This window comes from Rhinocladiella mackenziei (assembly GCF_000835555.1).
Source record: "Rhinocladiella mackenziei CBS 650.93 unplaced genomic scaffold supercont1.4, whole genome shotgun sequence".
Taxonomy (NCBI): Eukaryota; Fungi; Ascomycota; class Eurotiomycetes; order Chaetothyriales; family Herpotrichiellaceae; genus Rhinocladiella; species Rhinocladiella mackenziei.
In genome coordinates, this window is record NW_013550601.1 from 3,367,236 (window position 1) to 3,387,399 (window position 20,164).

At 50.1% G+C, this 20,164-nt stretch overlaps 8 protein-coding genes across 8 annotated transcripts; 2 read left to right on the forward strand and 6 right to left on the reverse strand.

The window, feature by feature from the left end:
• Positions 1–985: 985 nt before the first annotated feature.
• Positions 986–1,780, reverse strand: Z518_06331 (uncharacterized protein; the record flags this gene model as incomplete). The annotated part of the gene is made up of 1 exon (XM_013417141.1): positions 986–1,780. The coding sequence occupies one exon, from the start codon at positions 1,778–1,780 to the stop codon at positions 986–988; it is 795 nt and encodes a 264-aa protein (XP_013272595.1).
• Positions 1,781–2,807: 1,027 nt separating this feature from the next.
• On the reverse strand, positions 2,808–3,600 carry Z518_06332 (uncharacterized protein; the record flags this gene model as incomplete). The annotated part of the gene is made up of 2 exons (XM_013417142.1): positions 2,808–3,300; positions 3,350–3,600. The coding sequence occupies 2 exons, from the start codon at positions 3,598–3,600 to the stop codon at positions 2,808–2,810; spliced, it is 744 nt and encodes a 247-aa protein (XP_013272596.1).
• A 606-nt stretch (positions 3,601–4,206) lies between these two features.
• On the forward strand, positions 4,207–4,892 carry Z518_06333 (uncharacterized protein; the record flags this gene model as incomplete). The annotated part of the gene is made up of 2 exons (XM_013417143.1): positions 4,207–4,363; positions 4,480–4,892. The coding sequence occupies 2 exons, from the start codon at positions 4,207–4,209 to the stop codon at positions 4,890–4,892; spliced, it is 570 nt and encodes a 189-aa protein (XP_013272597.1).
• Positions 4,893–5,610: 718 nt separating this feature from the next.
• On the reverse strand, positions 5,611–6,170 carry Z518_06334 (uncharacterized protein; the record flags this gene model as incomplete). Its single annotated transcript, XM_013417144.1, has 2 exons — positions 5,611–5,886; positions 5,931–6,170. 2 exons carry the CDS (start codon positions 6,168–6,170, stop codon positions 5,611–5,613), a joined length of 516 nt encoding a protein of 171 aa, XP_013272598.1.
• Positions 6,171–8,436: 2,266 nt separating this feature from the next.
• Positions 8,437–9,839, forward strand: Z518_06335 (uncharacterized protein; the record flags this gene model as incomplete). Its single annotated transcript, XM_013417145.1, has 3 exons — positions 8,437–8,551; positions 8,606–9,704; positions 9,776–9,839. 3 exons carry the CDS (start codon positions 8,437–8,439, stop codon positions 9,837–9,839), a joined length of 1,278 nt encoding a protein of 425 aa, XP_013272599.1.
• An 834-nt stretch (positions 9,840–10,673) lies between these two features.
• Positions 10,674–14,598, reverse strand: Z518_06336 (uncharacterized protein; the record flags this gene model as incomplete). The annotated part of the gene is made up of 2 exons (XM_013417146.1): positions 10,674–14,489; positions 14,539–14,598. 2 exons carry the CDS (start codon positions 14,596–14,598, stop codon positions 10,674–10,676), a joined length of 3,876 nt encoding a protein of 1,291 aa, XP_013272600.1.
• Positions 14,599–15,041: 443 nt separating this feature from the next.
• Positions 15,042–15,382, reverse strand: Z518_06337 (uncharacterized protein; the record flags this gene model as incomplete). Its single annotated transcript, XM_013417147.1, has 2 exons — positions 15,042–15,134; positions 15,188–15,382. The coding sequence occupies 2 exons, from the start codon at positions 15,380–15,382 to the stop codon at positions 15,042–15,044; spliced, it is 288 nt and encodes a 95-aa protein (XP_013272601.1).
• Positions 15,383–16,102: 720 nt separating this feature from the next.
• Positions 16,103–18,164, reverse strand: Z518_06338 (uncharacterized protein; the record flags this gene model as incomplete). The annotated part of the gene is made up of 3 exons (XM_013417148.1): positions 16,103–16,154; positions 16,213–17,487; positions 17,539–18,164. The coding sequence occupies 3 exons, from the start codon at positions 18,162–18,164 to the stop codon at positions 16,103–16,105; spliced, it is 1,953 nt and encodes a 650-aa protein (XP_013272602.1).
• Positions 18,165–20,164: the final 2,000 nt, after the last annotated feature.

Below are 20,164 nucleotides of genomic sequence, written 5' to 3' on the forward strand. Positions count from 1 at the left end.
AAGCCCCGTGGCATTATTGGTTTAGGTAGTTTTATAGACAAGTCATGCTTGGGGCCCCAAAGCAGGGCACCTGCTGATATGGTGGCGGAGCAGGGAAAAAAGGGGGGGGGGAACCACCCGCAAAAGTGAAACTTGGTTGTCCCTGTCCATTCATTGGCTAGAGCCACGCGTAAGGGGGGCCACATGGGGTGGCGATCAGGGGATTGTGACAACTTGGGCATTGTGACCTCTCTTTCGACCTCCTGTCTTCCACTACGATCCTCCATATCTAATATGGGGTCTGATTTGACGCATTGATTGAGAAACTCTATTTTTTTTACATCTTTAGTACAGTCTGAGAAGTTTGTCTCTGGACTCCTGCCCAAATGCAAGGCGCGTCACAAGGCAATCAATAAGCCTTATTTCGGTCGCCTAAACATGATAAATGTGACCAGTAAGTGCCGCAATCAAGTCACGAGCAGTCAGAATGAAATTCATAAAATGCCTTGATGCTGTCACCGGACCACAAACTCGAAGCATGGAGACATCGCTCACAGGTCTCCAAGTGCGAATCACATGAAGCAGGAAACTAGCTGATATAATTACATATCTGTCCTCCCACACGACCTGATGCAAACTTCCACAAAAAACCAAAAAAAGATTAAAAAGGAAAACCGACTGGCGCTCATCATGACTGGGGTATTGCTCATGACAAATGAAAGTAAAGCAGTGCATCTGTTAAAGACACGAATGCGGAGTCCAACCCACCGCCTCAAACTGATCAAAGCGCAGTTTTTCACCGCTGTCATGCCATCAACGCAAACCGTTCGCCCATATTTCGAAGCCGAACTCCATGGTACGCCTTTGAAAATGAGATTCGATAGGATCCAGGCTGGTCAGGTCCGGAAAAAGAGAATGTGGCGGCTAGTAGCAGCCACTACTCAATTTCGCTCCCAACAAGACTTTTCAGACAACCCGTTTTCGTCGAATTACTTCAACCTAATTCTCAAATATAACTTTGTGCCCGAACCATCGTTCGAGTTGCATCGAGTCGACGTCTCTCTGCCCTTCGACCGGCATTCACTGTGAAAGGCTCTGTTTGATATCCGACAGATTGGGCCACGTGTGTCAATACTGCTGGAGGTGTGGTTGGAGGTGCTTGTGGTCCTCCTGTAATATTCAAAGTATGTCTTCTCAGATTTGTGGCACCGGGGAGAAGAATCGGGACCGGGGCCATCTGTGTCCTTTTGAATTGATGGTCGTTGATAATCCTCCTGTCATACATCCACCTCATCAGGCTAAAGTCGGTCCTTACCGTCGCAAGTTGTTGACCTTTGCGAAAATGCTCATGAACCATGTGTGACAGCATATTGTTCCATGCGAGAGCTGGATCATCTTCCGGACGCTGAACGTACTTGTTGTCGCACAAGAAACATGTGGCGAATGTCGGTAATTCATGTCCGCGGAAGTGTGAGAAGACATGCATTTTGAAATGGATGATATCGGCGAAAACCTGATCGCAGTCCAGTATCTGGAACGGACACAACAAGTCTGCGTCTTCTTGGTACCGGAAAGGAACCGTTAATACACCATCTTGTGATTCCAGCATATATCCATCTCCAAGTATGCTACTGGCCATATCTGTGTCTGCCGACGTGGTTGCTGAGGAATCTGATGATGTACCACCAGTTAATGGTGGCACTGCATCTGTGGCGGTTGTGGAGGCCATCGACACCGTGTCGTCATTCGAGACAACACGCACCGCTGCAAGTGATCTGATGCCGGCACTTCTCGAATACATGAAGCCAATCCCCTCTGTTTCTTCGCAACGAGTCAACCGAGTCATACGCTACGAGCCGCCACTTTGAAGCAATGTCGATTTACACTTGATCGGAGCCTCGGGTACAGATTGAGTGGGACGTTTGGACATATCATTCGGCAAGCCTACTCGGATGTCAGACTCCATCGTTTCCAGACCAACAGTTCTACCCGGATTGATGATGGGGTTGGACTTACCACTCGTCGTCTCGACGTGGAGGATCGATGTTGAGCATCACGCTATCGATAAGCCCGAATTGGGCGGAATGCGGGGTTTGTTCTCGTCCCAACCCAAATACGCCTTTCTCAAATGGCAGAATACAGCAGTGGACACAATCAAATTGTTCTGTATCCAAAATCCGGTCCTCGATGCAGGCGCCGCAGTGTTCTCGATTTCGGTCGCAGAGAGGCAAAGACTCGACAACCGCAGATCCCAAGGACCCAGAGCCTCAATGGGCTTACTGGCAAATTGTGACTTGCAGTAGCGACTTCCCGCTGCAAACCTAGCACCCTGTCAGATATTGCCAGCACATCAGCTTGCATTGCCGACGGCCGGAGTTGATTGGTGCAAGCTTTCGTTCAGATGGGAGATTGTTAGACTACCTCGGCGAGTGCCTCCGACAGGATCTATGAGCAGGTGTTTTGTGTACGACCCTGGTTATAGTCTACATGAAGGCGTCACCGAAAGCCTCATCAATTCGATCTCAGACTCGAAACTGGAGCTCGTGAATAGAAGATTTCAAGACGAGATTACTAAATTCGAAGGTGAGACACCTTTTCATTGGCAGACTCAGACGAGAATCAATTGGGCAATAGTGCCAATTAGTTTCGTCCGACATAACTCCCGGCCCAGCAAATCAGTGCCAGTTTTTGTTATATCATTCGTGGACTTTCTGTTGCCTACCATGAACGAAACGACTGCCCGCCAAACCCAATGCCTAAACCAGTTTTTCCAAAGACAGTATCAATACACAGTGAAAAGTTTCCCTTGGCCCAAAGTGCTCCAAGTTTTAACCAATAAACGCTTCGGTGCTGGGATCAGCCTTGAGAATCACTTGGGAAACCTCGCTCCAAACTCGGTCCCCAAATTTGCGACCTTCCTCAGTGGCGTACATTGGGCCAGGTTCGTAGACTCGGTCATTCTTCCACATTTCTCCGTGAGTCTCAACTCCTCCGGGCAGGGCAGGGGTATATGAGTTGGTGCCCTGCTCGGCTGTTCGGGCGAAAATGGCGTAGAGCAACCAGCCGATAAATTTGACCACCGCGTTGGCGCTCATCTGCCGTCTAAGGCCGCTTTTGCAAAATCCGGGGCAGGGCGTGTTAACGATGACTTTCGGCTGGCCATCTGCCCCTTTTAATGCCGGTGAGGCTGCAAGATGGCGCACGGCGTACTCGAGCACAAGTTTAGATCGGCTATATTGGGTTGATCCGCCAAAGGTGCCAGGGGGAGAGTGTTTCTGAGTGCTGAGATCTTCAAGAGGTGTTTCGCTGGCCATGAAAGTCCTTCACCTGTTCTGGCTGGATGACCCAGGCTGTACCGGAAGAAACCAACGTCAAATGAGGGGTGTAGCTCCCCGTGCCGGCATCTGCTGATGCAATAAGTAGCGGTAGCACGAGAATACCGAGAAGGAAGGTACTGAGGGCGTTGACTTGCAGAGTCTCCTCCCAGCCATCACTGCTGGCGACGTATTTCGCCTGCATTGTTCCTGCATTGAGAATTGCCTCGTCGATGCTGGTAAATTGAGCTTTGAGAGCGTTTGCAAATTTCTGGACTCCGGCGAACGAGCTCATGTCGAGAGTCATAATGATAATTTCTGTTGGTTTGGCAGCAGCAGCATTTCCTGGAGTCGTCTTGACGAATTGTTCAATCTCCTACTTCGCCGTCTGTCCTTTACTTTCATTCCGCGCCGTGATGATAAGCCTCTCGGCATTGAGAGCTGCTATTTTCTTCGCGGCTTCCAAACCCAGACCACTTGTTGCGCCTGTCACGAGGATTGCCCGTCGGCGCCAGCTCCTGTGTGGTACCACGGCGGCCGTGTCCTATATGACAGAACAATCGCAGAGGCAAAGGGAGAAAAGTCAAGGCCATAATGACTGATAAACCCTTTAGACGAGAAGTAGGACATGCTGTCTTCGGGTGATATAACGGTAGTCTACCACGTGATAAAGAAGAGTAGCAGTTTGACATGGAACTAATCCCAATCGGGCATTTTATGTCGGAGTCTTTCACGGACTCGATGTTGCGTGAGTGATCAAACCTTCCCAAATCGACCGTGAGGCTAGCTGCGATGGTTAAGACTGAGATTGGTCGGTTCGCCTCCACAGTCATTGTTCCACATCGATAACGAGCATCTGTGTCGATCCATTCCACCTCTATCCTTCCTTTGACATTCCCCCCAATATTTCGGAATGGAGAAACTCAGTCTGAACGACCCTCCACCCTCATCGCCCCAGAGGCCAGCGCAACAGCAAAATGCTGTTTTCGCAGGCCCACCACCTCAAGGCGCACCTCAGCTGCCGCCACAGATGTTCACAACGGCTGCGCAGCTCCTGGATCTCACAGACAGTACGTCTCGACTCTGAAGCCGACCCTGAAGAAAGAAATCACTCCGCGGTCGGCGAAACTGCACCCGCACCTATACTCTAAGCGTAGGGCCAACCTCCTCTAACACTCGGTTCTAGAGAAACTCCTCCTGGTCCTCCGCGATGGAAGCAAACTCTTCGGCGTCCTACGCTCGTGGGACCAATTCGCCAACCTTGTCCTAACGGACACGCGGCAGCGGTATTTCGTTAGTATCCCTCCCAACAACACCGCCAGCAATCCGTCCGAGTCATCCTCCTCGCGCAATCTCTACTGCGACATTCCGCGGGGCATATATCTAGTTCGCGGCGAGAATGTGCTGTTACTAGGCGAAGTGGACTTGGACAGAGATGACGACCCGCCGCCGGGGTACGAAGAGGGTGAGGCCGAGGAGGTTTTCCGTATCCAGCGCGCAATGGAAGCCGAAAGGAAAAAGCGGGATAAATCTAAAGGACGAAAAGTCGCAGAGCTTTGGGGCGGAGAGATGGAGGGCAGTGGCGAGGTGTTGTTCTGATGTCTGATGTGCGAGTATAAGATTTCGGACTCCCACAAGTGACAACTCTTTTGGGGGGGGAAGAGGGAGAGAGGAGAGCAGAATCCAGGTAACTCCTGCTATTTTTCTCCATGAGTGTTTCGTGGAAAATCGTGGTCTTTGACCAAGGCCGACTCACCACCACCGCCGTATCACAGATTGCAGGACCAATTGAGATGTCCAGCAAAAGTTCGACACCCAATCATAGTGTCTTTGGCACTGTCGTTACGACAATCGAAGCCACACTCTTACGCTGCAGCAGCCGAGAAACGGAAAGGAGAGCACAGCGGCGGAAGCGCGATCAGAGCAGAATATTGTTGAAATGCTCTCGATCTCGGGGGTTGTATTCGGTCGTCTGAAGGAACTCCCCGTCATTCATCCATTTTCATCTACCTATCTACATTACTTATCCGCCCCGCGGTCTGCTTCCACCTCAGATTGAATCGATCAATGAACCTCCAGTAGTTTACAGAGTACAGAGGATATTGGTGATACGTGGATTGAGATATATGACGTGTCTCGATTGCTCAAGCTGAATTTTGTAGGATCAAGTTAGCCCAGGCCGGTGATCACCATCACGGCTTGAGTGATGGCGACTTCCTCTCCAAACCTCAAAACCGTCCCAACCACCGGCTTGCACAAACGTGTTTTACATCTTCAAACCTCGATATCGCTTTCTCGGGCCACTTTGACCACTTCCCTATCGAAATCTCAGATCTCTTGGCTCCTCTTTGCGATCCTTGATTTCAACGTGTCCAGCCGCAGAGGGACCGATCCAGAGCATGGGGTTCTCGCACTTGGTATTATCGGCGAGCTCGCGGAACTCAAAGTAACGATTTGCAGCTGTTTCGGACAGGGCTGTGTTGGGCGGCAATGGGAGGATAATCGAGAACGGGTCGCCAATAGATTGAAGAACTCGTGGGACCACGGTTTTGTACTTCTTCAGCCCGTCTCCCGGGGCTGGGGAGTCGTTGATCTGTAGGAAGACGTGTGGAGTGCGATTACAAGCATATGGACTACCATCCCCCCGGAGCGTATCTGGCGGCGTTTGTCACTGGACACAATGAAATGCTCTGACCAAGCCTGGGAAATAAATTGATTGTCCTGGCGATATTGCATGATATTGTCTTTGCCCGTGCCCCAAGTCTTTAGAGCTCCAGACGTCAAATCTCGTCGGAAGAGGACGTTCAATCCGTCGTAGATTGTCTGTAAACTGTAGTCTTCCACAAAGACAATGGTGTCCGATCGTTCTGGGATCATGCAGATTTCGACAACAGAGTGTCATCGATAGTAACAGCCTTCAGAGAGTTAGAATGAATTGGACAACGCGATTTTTAGTATCCTCTGAAAATAGTGGTCTTCCGTAGGAGGTAGGCAGAGATCCTGTGTTCGAACACCGTAGTCAGAGAGAAATCTTGAAATTTGTTGAAATAAACTGCTGAGATCAGCGATGCACGTCCCATGAAGTAAGACGGATCGGCATCCACTTGTTGAAGTCCTGACGGCTAATGGGGATACAGTCTCATTGTCCTACTGGGTCCCAGTACCCTGGCAGTGGCAAGATCGGGTACGCGAGCCACAGAGCGAAGTACGAAGAAGAATAGGAAAGCAATTTGAAGCAGAAGCATGTCCCAGTTGCAGTCATCAATCAAGTCTTTCTCACCGTTCAGTAGTCGTAGGAACACAAGGATGTCTGGTGGGCTGCAGCACAGTAGCATCAGTGTCAACATGCGACTCGTACCTGGTCCCGAATCCCGAATCGGAAGCGTGAGATACCTTGAATAGGACCTGTAGTAGACTGCACAGGAGGAACTGGGAACGTGAGGAAGAGTCAGTTGCAAGATAGCAACCGCGCCGCCGAGGGAAGGCCATTCAGGGCAAGGAGGCATCTTAAACAGAGGCCCCCAAAGGTTGATTTGTCGGCAGTAGAAAGGATCTCCACCTCCAAGGCGCACTCACCTTCACACTCACACTGCCTGGGTCAAAGCCTTTTCCATGTTTTTCTCTTGTTTGCTCATCTGTGACAGTTTTCCACCGACGATTCTGCTCATTCACTCGTTTAGAGCAGCGCTGCCCCAGACATTCGCTGCCAGCAACCACCGAACCATCAGAGCAGAAGAGGAGCCAGGAGCAACAGGTTAGAGAGCGTTTCAACCCTTCCAAACTCACCTTGACATGAAAAATAAAGGCTTCAAGGGGCTATACGACACTCGATCTTTCATTTTGAGTTCAAGGTTGAACCGGATATCCTTGGTTTGTAGCTGGAGCGTCGACCAAGGATTCAACATCAGCAAACAAACCAATCCACCCTACCAGAGGCACGAGAACGAGAACGACAAGAATTCCTTGTCGCCTCCCCTTAAATTTGTTGCTCACCACTCCGTATGTGATCCAAAAAGGCCGCCTGAGACACGCTAATGTCGTCGTCGTCGTCGTCGTCCAGAATACCGAAAGGCACATGCTTGTGGCAATGAAAAGAAGAAGTCAAAGAGGGCACATGCTCAACGACCCGCTTATATTGATGACCTCGTTTATCGAGGGTCATGAGCCACAAAGGCAGAGTCAGACAACCCTGTTGAACCGCAACTCTCTACCGGAGGATTCCGATTGAACCAGACAACGGTAGATCAGCGGAACCTGCGCCCAGGAAGCCTCAGCCCAGAGATTCCTGGTAGCCACAGAGACGGAGGCTGTTGAGTCTCAATACTCTTCATCCCGTGAGCCAGAAGGGCCAAGATAGGAGAGATCGAAGGCAGGAGCAGGTACATGACAATGAATGAGGACGACAGAAGTGTGGTTGGAGTTCGGAAAATCGTCGTTGAGTTCTCCCCGGACTGGGCCCTTTGAGCTTGACAAGTGGGATACGTTGGTTCTTCTCTCCGACGGAGCAAAGGGAATGTGAAAGGCCCAAAAGAGGGCTGAAGGGTAGATGGCCCAATGGAGAGAGAAGCCCCTTGAGACCGAGAAGCCCTGGCAGGGGAGGCGTGTCTGAACTCTCTGACGACAAGACCAAAACCCGGATCCCTCCCCCACAGCCGGGAGACAAGCGGACGCCAGGCCCAAGAGAGCAGAGGGGCAACCCACAAACCCAGCGTCAGTGGCCGAGCAAGCTGCGGGCGGCGAGCTGCGAGGCCTGGGTGTGCGTCCCTCATTCACCGTCACGATCACCTGCATCTTTATTACTTTTACTTCCTTGGACCGTATCACAGTCACAACTTTTTCATTTGGTCAGAGCCTCAAATTTTCTCTTTCCTGGCAATCTCCTTGCTTCTACCCTCCTCGTCTCTTCGAGATTTTGCTATATCACCCAGTTCTACAATTGCAGAGAGCGACCTCGGCTCCCATTATCGAGAGCCAGAATTCGGAGAACATCGGACCTCTCACTCCCTCCACAGGTTCCCCCGGTCGATTTCGAAATCGAGTCACACTGCTTTTTGACCTGCACCATACCAGCATACCAGCTTCACCCCCCTTCGAGTTGTCTCTCCTCAGTGTACCAGGCCGCAAGGCCTGAACATTCGTCAAGATGCCGTGGAAACCGTCTGAGAAGCTCATGCAAACCATAGGGCACTATGCAAGTTTTCCACCCACGGGTGTGAGTCTTCGTCAGATGGTCCAGTTCGGCGAGAAACCTTCAACTGGTGAGTCAACTCCAAAAATCGTTGGTTCTTTTCTCCTGATGATCCTGCTTTTAGGAACGCTCTTTCGTGCCTCCCAATTTCTCTCCGAAGAGCTTCCAGTCCGCCTTGCACATCGTGTCGAAGAGTTGGGCAAGTTACCAGATGGACTCAATGAGATGGCCTCCATCAAAAAGGTTAGGGACTGGTACGCTCAATCGTTCGAAGAAATCACAACCCTCCCGCGACCCCAGTTAGATGCAGAGACGAGAGACCGCCTTCTCAACCCACCCAAGAAGGCCGGCACCAAACTAGCCTCTACCACCCAAAACCCAAGCCTCAAACGAGACACCAATGGCAATGGCAGGAACGGAATGAACTCTCGCCGGTATTACGCTGCTTTGGATGATGGCAAAGAGTGGCCTCCCATTCTGGCAGAATACAATCGAAAATTCTCTCGCACCCTGGAAATCATCAAGAGAAGACATGACGCGGTTGTCACTACGGTGGCTCAGGGTATCAATGAATGGAAGCGAAAACAACAACGATTGCAAATTGATTCCTCTATTCAATCCTTCCTGGATCGCTTCTACATGTCCCGTATCGGCATTCGAATGCTTATTGGGCAACACATTGCCTTGACGGATCAGACCACTCACGGACATCCCAACTATGTCGGCATAATATGCACAAAGACAAATGTGAAGGAACTTGCGGAAGAGGCGATTGAAAATGCGAGGTTCGTCTGCGAAGACCACTATGGCTTGTTCGATGCCCCGAAAGTCCAACTGTTCTGTCCACCCAATCTGAATTTCATGTACGTCCCCGGCCATCTGTCACACATGCTTTTCGAAACTTTGAAGAATTCTCTTCGAGCCGTCGTCGAGACCCATGGAGCAGAAAAGGAGGAATTCCCCGTGACAAAAGTCATCGTCGCCGAGGGAAAAGAGGATATCACCATCAAAATCAGTGACGAGGGTGGAGGAATTCCCCGATCCGCCATCCCGCTCGTCTGGACCTATATGTATACTACAGTCGACACCACACCAGAACTGGATCCGGGTTTTAACGCTAGCGACTTTAAGGCCCCGATGGCTGGTTTTGGATATGGACTACCTATTTCACGCTTGTACGCCAGATACTTCGGAGGAGATTTGAAGTTAATATCTATGGAAGGGTAAGTCGAGAACCCCAAATCCTACTACCCCTCATACCCATCATTACTATGCTAACAAAATCTCCATCCAGCTATGGAACTGACGTCTATCTTCATCTTAACCGACTTTCCTCGTCATCGGAACCTCTGCAATAACAATCAGCAGTCATGAGGGGCGACAGCGGGTCCCAAGGATTGGCGTTGAGCAGGACAAATAGCAGCAACAGGAGCTCGACCCCGGGCATCAGCGGTGAGCGCTTAGCCGCGGTGCGTTCACGGTTGCGAAATCGCGAAATCTCAGAACGGAAACAAGTCGGCGATGCTGAGAGCATGATTAACGAAGAACCAAATGTGGTACAGCCAGGAGGAGCGACTGAATGGCTGGAGTGATTTGAATTGCACCATTACTCCAAAAAGGAAAATAAAGAAAAAAAAAAAAAAGCACACAGATTCCCAGCTAGGCAGTATATTTAACCTAGACCATACGAAAGATGAGCTTGCAGCTAGAATAAAGGGGCTTGCTCCTGGTTTCTCTTTCTTCTGCTAACCATGCGCAAGGTACAGAACTTGGCCACAAAGACCCCCCTATCAGAGCATATCTGGGATCTCGATATTTGAACGGGTGGGCCTTACATGCACAACGCTCGGAATGAGGAAGTCGTGGTGCAGACCAGGATTATAACTAGGAGGGCCTTGTTGTAACCGATGACAAGAGAGAACGGCGCCCGATTGCTAACGCGGACTCCGTATCCGGAAGACTTCATTTCAGTTCATTCTGTTTTCTTTTCTCATTCGGACTCTCATGAACTATTTCAAAGTCAACAAGTGGCCGTCCTGGTCTACCATTTCACGAGAGACTGCGATTCGCGTCGTCATTTTCCATTCCATACTATACCCTGCCATGACATGGACGAAATTGTCGAAAAATAAACAGCATCATTCAATGTCATCGTCATCGTCATCGTTTCATTTTTTTCATTTTTTTTTTTTTTACCTCCTCCCACCATTGCGTCCCGTGAAACGTACATTCCTCCTCCTACTCCCACTGCGTTTGCCCACGCCGCTTCCGCCGCGAAATTTCTGTCTCTGCTTCTGTTGCCGAGACTGGGACTGATTGCGGTTCTTGCTCTTCTCAACACCGAGTCCGCGTCGCTGCTGTTTAGGATCTTTCCCTCCAGGAGACCTGAGCCCGCCACTGCCTTGCATGATGCGCCGGGCCACCTGCCTGGCCTCTTCAACATTGAGATCGAGATCCATTTCATCGTCCTCACGTTTCTGAGAGTCCTGTTTTGCTTTTTTCTGCATGCCCGATTTTACTTTCAATCGTCCCTTCTGGCCTCGTCGGACTGCGTCTGCACCTGACACAGCGTCAAGGTATGCATTGACCGAATTGTCTTGAGCTCCGCCCATAGCGACATCATCATTGTCGCCGTCCTCCTGGCCGCCGAGAACGAGTTTTCCGTCTTCCCTGAGCGTGGCTTTGGTCTTCTTCACTCCTTTTTCCGCACCTCTCAGACGTCCTAGCCTCATGCTTGTAATACTCGCCATGCTTCTAGGATCTAGCAGGTCAAGCGGCTCGTCATCCTCGTCGTCCTGCATAATATATAGCTCATTCTCTCGTTTCGAAGCGGAAGGTTTCTTGAATGAAACACCAGTCATGGTATCGTCGCCATCCGAGTCCTCGGCATCACTATCGTCGCCACCCTCAATTTCCGAGTCATCGTCATCAGAGCCGTAGACAGCCTCGTCGAATTCATTGTCATATTTCTTCATTGAGGACCGACCGGCGTCACCCTCATCTTCGTCGCCTTCATTGGCTTTCTTCTTCCTTCTTGCGCGTTCCCTTCGTTTGCGAATGTTGACCACCACTTTCCTATCGTCACTGGCCACCCATCCTTCAACCTTTGAGGCACCGAAGCGTCTCAAGCATCGATCTAGAATCCCTTTCACTTTGGCCCTCAATCGGCCTTTATTTTCCTTGCTCCAAATCATCAACCCCGGAACGAGAGATGGCATTCTCGGCTCCACCATCTCGGTCGGCAGCACCACCACCATGACTTTCACGAAGCCAAGCACGGCGCGGACGATTTCGCGGTTGTTTGATTGAAGAAACATCGAGACTGTGTCGACTAGCTCTCCTTTGGTCTTGTCGGGTAGCTGAGAGTGATATTCAAACAGCATTCTGCTTAAGGCGATGACACTGGCGGCAACCATGTGGGGAGCGACGCCTGCCAAGCCGGCACTGACCATAGTGAAAACTTCCTCGAGACTTGCCGGTGCATCGGGTGAATCATCTGGCATATGTGGAACGAGTCGATTTCGGATGACAGTGCCTGACGGATTTGATGGGTTGGAAATCCGGTTGGTAGCTGCAATGAGGAGTGCAAATCCGGCGGTTCGTGCCTTTTCATTGCCGTCTTTGCATGCTAGTACCACTTCGCTAAGGATACTGGGAATGAAATGGAGATCAGTCACAGGAAGGAAGGAGATCAGCGTTTCAATCGCCAGAATGCGGTCTCTTCGCGCGGGTACTGGTGTGGTCTCGGAAGTCCTAAGCATTAGCTCTTGCAACTCTCGATTTCGAGCCTGGAGAGCGTCTGCACCCGTCTTGGATGTGGCCAGCCGGGGTATTAGCTTGTATGCTTTCTTGATGAGTTGTTGGTCGGATTTTAAGATCGCGGGGCTTGTTAAGATATCGGAAGAGATGGAGAATAGTGTTGAAAAAGTAGACCTTGGTAGATGAACAGAAATTGCAATGACGAGATCGAGGAGGGTGTGAGACGTCGGCGGGAGCCTGTTGCCAGAAGGCTGATTCTGTTCTTTCTTTGGTGGAGGTTGGTCGGCTTCGGGTAGAGCGTCCTGCAGCATTTTCGACACCCGTTCAAACGTGTCCACCAAATCCTTTTCGGGGGTGATGCTGAGATAGCTATCGATGCACTGTAAAATGAAGGCTCGAGACTGTGGTAGCGTCTGATTGTAAACATTGAAGAGGACGGCCAAAAGATTGCTTGCAAATTGAGCCAGGTGCTGAATATTCTTTTCGGCATCCGACCGTTGTAGGCGTCGTTCTAATAACAGGGCCTCATCAGGCAAATCTGATGCCAGGAGAGCTTGATTTGACTCGACCAGATTTTGCAAGCCTCGACAGAGGTCGACACGGAGTTCTGTCTGCGTGTAGAGCAGATTTGAAATCAACTCCGCGAAGGGTTGATCAAAAGCCACTTGCAAATCAAGTGGTAGGTCGCAATAACCCGGCAGAGCAGCCCAGACTTGCTGTATCACAGTCTCAAAGATTTTGATATCCATGGTCTTTTCAGCATCTCCATGGTCAATGATGCGCTGATACATCGCTTCACTGAGAGGGGCCAAATCGGACTTGAAGTGTGCTAGATTTGTGTTTGAGACATGATCTCTCAACAAAGGCAGAAGCCAAGCTCTACCAGGTTGACCTGGCTGTGGTTTCGTGAGATTGTGAGGGAGGACACTCAACACTGCTCCAGGGCCGAGATTGCGAATGGCGTGTCCAAGGACTTCATCCGCTTCCTTTTTGCCTTGAAATCCCTCATTGCTTCTTAGTTCTCCTATTGCTTTCACTATGTGGAGCAAGAAAGGATCGCCACGCCATCGTAAGGCGTCAAAAAGAGCCGAGAACGTGCTGAAGACTTCCATCCACGCCATCTGATATTTGACGGACAATAGTTCATGTGCCTTTTTGGATATCTGCTCAAGGAGGGTTTCATCGTGTACGGACGGATCAGATATGACGTGGTCAGGAATGCAATTGGCGAAGAACGATATGAGGCATTCCGAGGCCGAAATTCTGATGTTGTGGGACGGGTTTGTTAAGAAGAACGCTACCATGTCGAAGAGTTCGGGTAATTTCGTGAACGTGTCTTCAGGCCCCACTACCGCCGCGGTGCCATATCCTCGAGAAAGAATAGCTATCCATGGAGGGAGCAGTTGTGCATCATTCTGAGCCGGCTTTAACTCCACAATTGCTTCCAGCAGTCGCGGCAGTTTAGATGATGAAACCTCATCTTGCATGCCCTCGAATATCACTTCGAATACTCCAAAGGCACTCATAACCAAGTAGTCATTCCTTGACTTTGAGATTGATAGCAAAAGCTCGCAGAGCGACTCGATCTTCTCGCTCGGCCATCCACCTGATGCAACAGCGATTGTTTTCGTGAGTTGAAGAGCATGGATCACAGCAGGTTCGTGACTGTCATCTGGTCTTCCCCTTGGTCGCCTGGCTTGATGAGCCACATCCACGGCATTCTTGAGATGATTTTGGGCAGCACCCGCCAACAGCTCTGCGGCCGGGTGGTCAATGGCAGGGCCCGGCGGAGGGTTTTTCAGAATTTGGGTCAATGCCTCCTGCGCACGCTTTCTTATTTTGGGCCTCGCGTCGATGGCCAGTGTCAGTAGGACGGGGACGGCTTGCCGAGGACTCGTTTGGCTCTGTGGGAGATTCCATGCTGCTGAATCCTGAGCTACCAACAATGATTCGAGACATCCAATCGCGGAACGAAGCAGAGATGCATTGGTGGTCGAAGTGCTGAGAAAAGGTGCAAGCAGAGTGAGAATTGTATTGAACTGCGTTCGGAGGAGGCTAGTGGAAACGTAGGACGTAACTAGGTCGAGAAGATAGACGGTGGAGGCGAAGACTTCATTATCGCTGCGTTTTTGGGCCGATGAGGAGGACTCTTTAAGGAGGGCTAGTAGAGCCGCGAAATATGCTGTGGGCGTGGGTTTGGCTTTTTGTTCGCGAAGGGTCTCCTCGATCGAGGCCAAGACGACCACGGTCTGCGAGAGTCAGAAGTGTCCTTTTTGAGTGGACCAAGGGCAAACGTACATGCTGTTGACTCTGGAGATTTGGTGACTTGATTTTGGCCAACTTCTCCTCCAGCGACATCTTGCCGGCAAGGTTGGCGTGGTGTGTGTGAAGAAACAGAATATGATAATGCCAAAATATCGAGTGCGGGTTGCAAATTATTTTTAATTCCGGCAGAATAAAACGTCTCCACCGCCTCGGCCAGGCCTCCCGCAGCGGCAACAAGGAGCGTCAACTGTACGAAAGAAATCAGGAGTCCTTCATTGGATTCCAGAATGACTCAATGTCCAGCTAGCAGTTCCAATGTCCGCTTATTTGTGTCCTCTATGATCCACAGCTCGCGTGTTTTTCCCCGCGTACATATTTGTAGATTGAAGCACCTCGTCCTTGTTAATGATTGCATTAGAAAGAAATCGGCCCCCAGCGATTGTGGGTTTTTCATAGACAAGGAACTTGTGAAAGTACGAGCCCCCCAGTCATGGCTCCGACCTGTCTCGTGCAGGCGATTCATTCCATTTCAAACTTCAAGAACCTGAAGTAAACCAATTCTTAATGATTGGCTCCGTCGGTATCCCAAGAGCCACCTTTTGAAAGTATGCACGAGTCTGAGGTAGAGACTGAAGAAGGATTAGCAACAATGGTCAGATACAGAAACTGACAAAGGTCCTACTTTATCATTCGCGAGAGCGTAACTCATCATAATCTGGTAGTTGCTGAGGATCGCCTGTGCTCGGTCCTTTTTCTGTTTCTTATCATACTCCTCCTTGTTTTTCGGCTTCTTAGGTCGGTAGCTTGCCCGTATTCGTTCTTCGAGATCCACTGACTTTGTCGTGGCTGGGCTCTCGACGCTAGTCACGCTGAACATCGTGAGCTATCTGGTGTTGCTGACAGGTGCAGTCGCTTCTGAAGAGTTCCAGAAGCTTGATCGCGAGATTGCTCACATACAATCGATGCCGTTCAGCCAGTCAGCGAATCAACAAGAGAAGTTGGCGTGTCACAATATTTGGGTGGACGAGCAGTGGTTGGCGTCGTCCCGCCACGTGACATCAAGAGCCACTGTCGCATTCAGGTTCACTCGAAAACTGAAAAAGATTGAAGGACTCATGTTTCAATTCTGTTTGTATTGGTGGTGATCATTGGACATACAAGTTTCCGTGACATAGTCAAGCAGGACCGAGATCTTCTTCATCGGTCAAGTAATCTAGGATTCTCGATCACGTTGCTGTATCTACCCCCCTCTAGAACCATCATGCAAAACATAGATGTTCATCCCCATTTTCCTTCTCCAGGTTCGGGTGTTGCTGCAGCATCCCCCCGTTGCTCTAAAATTTTGTCGATTGCCGAAGTTGTCGGAGAAAAATTCATGATTCCCTCTGTGGCCGTGATTTTAGACACAGATTTGAAATTCACCACGATAAGGTGCTCCATCCAGATCCTCCAATTGACCGGGTCCAAAAGGGAATCCGCCAACGCCATCGTGCTGATCGCCATGCCGCTAATTTTCGAGAAAGGACAAAACACACATCTGTACACACCAGCAAATGCCGGTTCTTGAAATCGGCCGCAAAAATTACATATTAGTGTATTAACAGCCATCCATAAATTTGTTCTTTGGCCATGAGTAGCCGGTATCCGGCCTATATACATATTGTGTCAGATCATCATCGAGGCAAACAAATCTCCGGATGAACTTACCAGGTGGTGATATTTGGATTATGATAGACTTCGTAATGATTATTGATGTATTCCGTGGTTGGATATCCCTCCGGATCGCACGTCATTTCGCCGTCGTCATCTTGGTAGATGCGAATATAATCGATTCTCATGGTAGCTGGCATTAACGGAGCCAGTCCGGTCAAGTTGAGTGCGGAGAAACCAGTAGACATGCCAAAGTTGACAATCACAGACATGGGCTCTTCAGGGATGACTCTCTGGGCGACGTTGCCGTTGGGGCCCAATGCTTGTCCTTGAAGTCGCCAAACAGGATCGGAGCCGACAAACCAGGTGATGTCTCCGTCGGCGCCCGGTTTATATTCAAAAGCATATACTTGGTAGGCGTTTCCATCATACCACTGATTGTTCAAGTTTGACAAACCGGACAAGGCCTGCTGGAAGGGACCACCTTTGTAGGTGTTCATCGAGGTGACTGAAAAATCAAAGACTTCGACAAAGTTGTAATCAGGTTGATACCAAATGTCGAAGGGAGCCACCTGGAACGACTGCGAGACCTGACCAATTTCGTTACCCAGTTCATCAAGAGTACCCACGCTGGCTTCGAGTGCGTCGATTTCGGGAGCTGTCCGAGATTTTCCAGGAGACGGATGGTCCTCTCCAGAACAAGTGCAAGCCGGTAGGCGCATACCTGGCAGATAATTGATACCATCTGGAGAACTCTGGTTGGGGGTGATGCCAGCGTCACAAACATCGTCGTAGGAATAGGGCCATAGACCATCGGTGGTGGCTGCGTAACCAGGTCTCCCAAGATTACCCATAGACCAGAAACCTGGCCAAAAGCCAACAGTGTCGCCGCGCCCAGGAAGTGAAATGCTCGCCTCTAATCTGCCACCCTTGAAGCACATTTGGTTCCATGATTGTAACATGCCCGACCGGTAGTTCAAGCCGTGATTTTGGAAAGCATCAAATCGCAGTTCTAGCACCCCATCATTCGTCGTGGCGGCATCCGGATCGTACCATTCTAAATCTTTCGTCACACCATACCAGATATCCACAGCAGTCCAATATGGGTCATCCCCCTCATAAAATGTTCGTCCAGGGATTGAGAATTCATCTGAAAAGACCAGGTTCCAGGTGTTGCCGTGGAAATCTTTTTTGGTTTTGACTGAATCGGGTGTGTCAGGGTCAATCAGACCGCTTCGCATGTTTTTCAGTAAGGCAACTTTGCCGGTGTTGATGCAAGCAGGATTATCTTTGCAAGGGTCGGGCGTAGATGTGTATGATTGTACAAAAGTCCTGTCCAATCAGTCAATATGCCATCTCAAGTCACGGCGGGGAGCAACGAACAATAGGGGATATCCTATAAACAGGACCAATATTCCTATCACGATAAAAGCGAGGCCACCGACATTAACCAAGCCTCTTTTGGAAAAAATGTCACAGTCGCGCGGCTCCCCGTTGGGATCGGGATTGTGTAAATAGTCGTCCTTTTCGACATCTTCAGGAAATAGGAGAAGACCAGCTGAGGGTAAGATGTTGTACTTTTCCGACACGGTTTGGGTGTTGACATCATTGTCTTCACTGCCGGCTCTTGAACCAGGTCTTGACTGACTTGAGTCCCTAAAGGGGTTTTCGAAGGCTCTGCTGTCCCTGCTACGATCAGATTCCCAACTTGACCTTCGGGAAGAGTAGCTGGAACGAGCAGGAGATCTCAATGGTGATCCATCATCTCTAACTCGGTTGGGCCGGCCTTGACTCGGGGGTAATAGTCTCTCAGCCGAATCTTGAACGCGTTCAGCGGCATAAACGGTGTTCAGGTGTGATCTGGAGGTATCAGGTCGAGAGGATGTGGGCACCAGAGTTCTCGAAGAACTGTTTGTGTCACTACCGAGTATGTCTTCTTGCCCTGAATTCAGTCTAATATGTGGAGGCACTCGCGGTGGCGAGGAGCTGCTATTGCTGTAGGACGACATCATAAGATGGCGACCGACTCGTCGTCAAAGAGATCGATCGCCAATTTAGGGATGACTCGTGGGGAGACAATATTTGTTCGGCTGAAGAACGACAGTTGAGGGAGGTTGGTTGGTTTTGGATCGATCCTCTCTCTCCGAGAGGGAGGAGGGGGTTCCAAAGGTATGAAAGGGGACGAGAAGGCCTGAACAATGCAGATTAGGCAGGCCCGTGGTAGGAAAAAATAGAGGCTGATGGTGAGAGTGAGACGAGAGAAACGGGCCGTAGCTTCGTAGTTGTCCGGTTCGTGAGTTCGCAATACGGGAGGCTGAGGGTGAGAGTAAGACGAGAAACGGGCTGTAGCTGCGTGGGCAATACGTGAGGCTGAGTCGATTCCTTTCTGGCCGGCAGGAAAGAGAGCGCTTTGGCCGGTGAAAGGGGATTGAAGAAGTCACGAGGGAGGAGCAAGTAGTCGAATGCGTGAGGTGACGGAGACGTGTAGCAAACGAATGGAATAGCTCTCTACCTTGAACCAAACATGGGTAAAATGGATATGGAGGATAAGGAAGACGCCTGAGCGTTTGGTACGGGGGAGAGTCAATCAAGATTTCCTCGTTTCTTACCGGGAACCTGTCACAGCTTGCAACACACAGGGCCTCCATTTGGTCATTTAGATCCAGATTTTGCCTCTTGACGACCGGGGAAGAGACAAGCAGACCGGCACTGTTGCCCACAGCAATACAGGCGCAGACGGCGGCCGAACGGGTTGACGGGTAACATTTGGGTTTGGGCTTGTGGTGAGTCCGTAGCACAGCAGCGCCTCCTCAAATGCCCCCCCAATGGCACGGCGGTCTCATATTAGCCCCATTAGCAGAACAAGGAAAGAGGGCCAATGACCCAAACAGGGTGGATGTGGCGATGCAGGGATCGAATCATCGTCTGCAGACCAACGGAGCCTGTTGGATACCGATAATCCCGCAAAATTACTTGACAACCCTTTCTTCGCCTCCACTGTTTCAAGCGAGCGCATCGGGTCATTGGTCCTGTGATTCGGCCTGTCCGCCACCATGATCCCCGTTGACGTCCTGCTTGGCTTGCTATTCTTAAATTGCGCCAAAAAAAAAAAAAAGGTGACAAAGCTGATGACAGTCCCATACCATGCAAAAAGTTCCCTATACTAAGAGGATCCATTCTGGACTTCGATCTGTTCAACAAGGAGGTATACCGAGCAGAGAAGAAATGGGCTCCGTTGGACAAGACTTGATCTCTCTTGTGGAGACGGATCCCCGGCCTCAAATCCCTTCGATCCACTCCATCACTTCATTCTCCGAATCCATGTTCATGATTGGCGACTATTGTTTCGATACCGACTTTCTTTTTTCCGCCCTTGTTGCAGCAGTCGCCTACCAGCTTTTAACAATTTCCAACATCTTTCCAGGAATCGCTCGCCGCCACCAAAGCCACTAGGTCGACATCTGTGGCTCGTGGTTGACATGAAAAAGGAGAGGGGATCGAGGTGGTTGGGGGTTGATATGTTTATTGATTGTCGTGCACCGGGAAAATGCTAATTTGGATTTCCTATTCCCCTTTGTCTTTGAGTTGACGCACTTCGGACATTCAAAGGACGGGCTAGATTCTCCACTATACCTCCAGTGGCACTTGCAGCTCCATTTTTTCATTCCTACAGACTGCTTCAGATGGAAGTGGATATCAAATTCTCCGTATGGTGCAACTAATGCAGATCATAGAGCTTGCCCGGGAACGACAAGTCGCTTCAGACTCTGCGCTCAAGGCCTCCTTCCCTCATTGTGAGCTGTCGTTGGACCCTTGTTCTTACCAATCTTATATTCACTCCACCCGATTGCGCGTCTCGTGGCCAGATGGAGTCACGTGTACACCTGTATCCTGATGAGGCCCTGTCTCAATGAAGTTTATGTGCGAAAATCTGCTTATCGTTGAAAGTATGTTGCAATGTCAAATACCATTGACATACCTGAATTTCTTCATCGCAACTTTTCTAAGC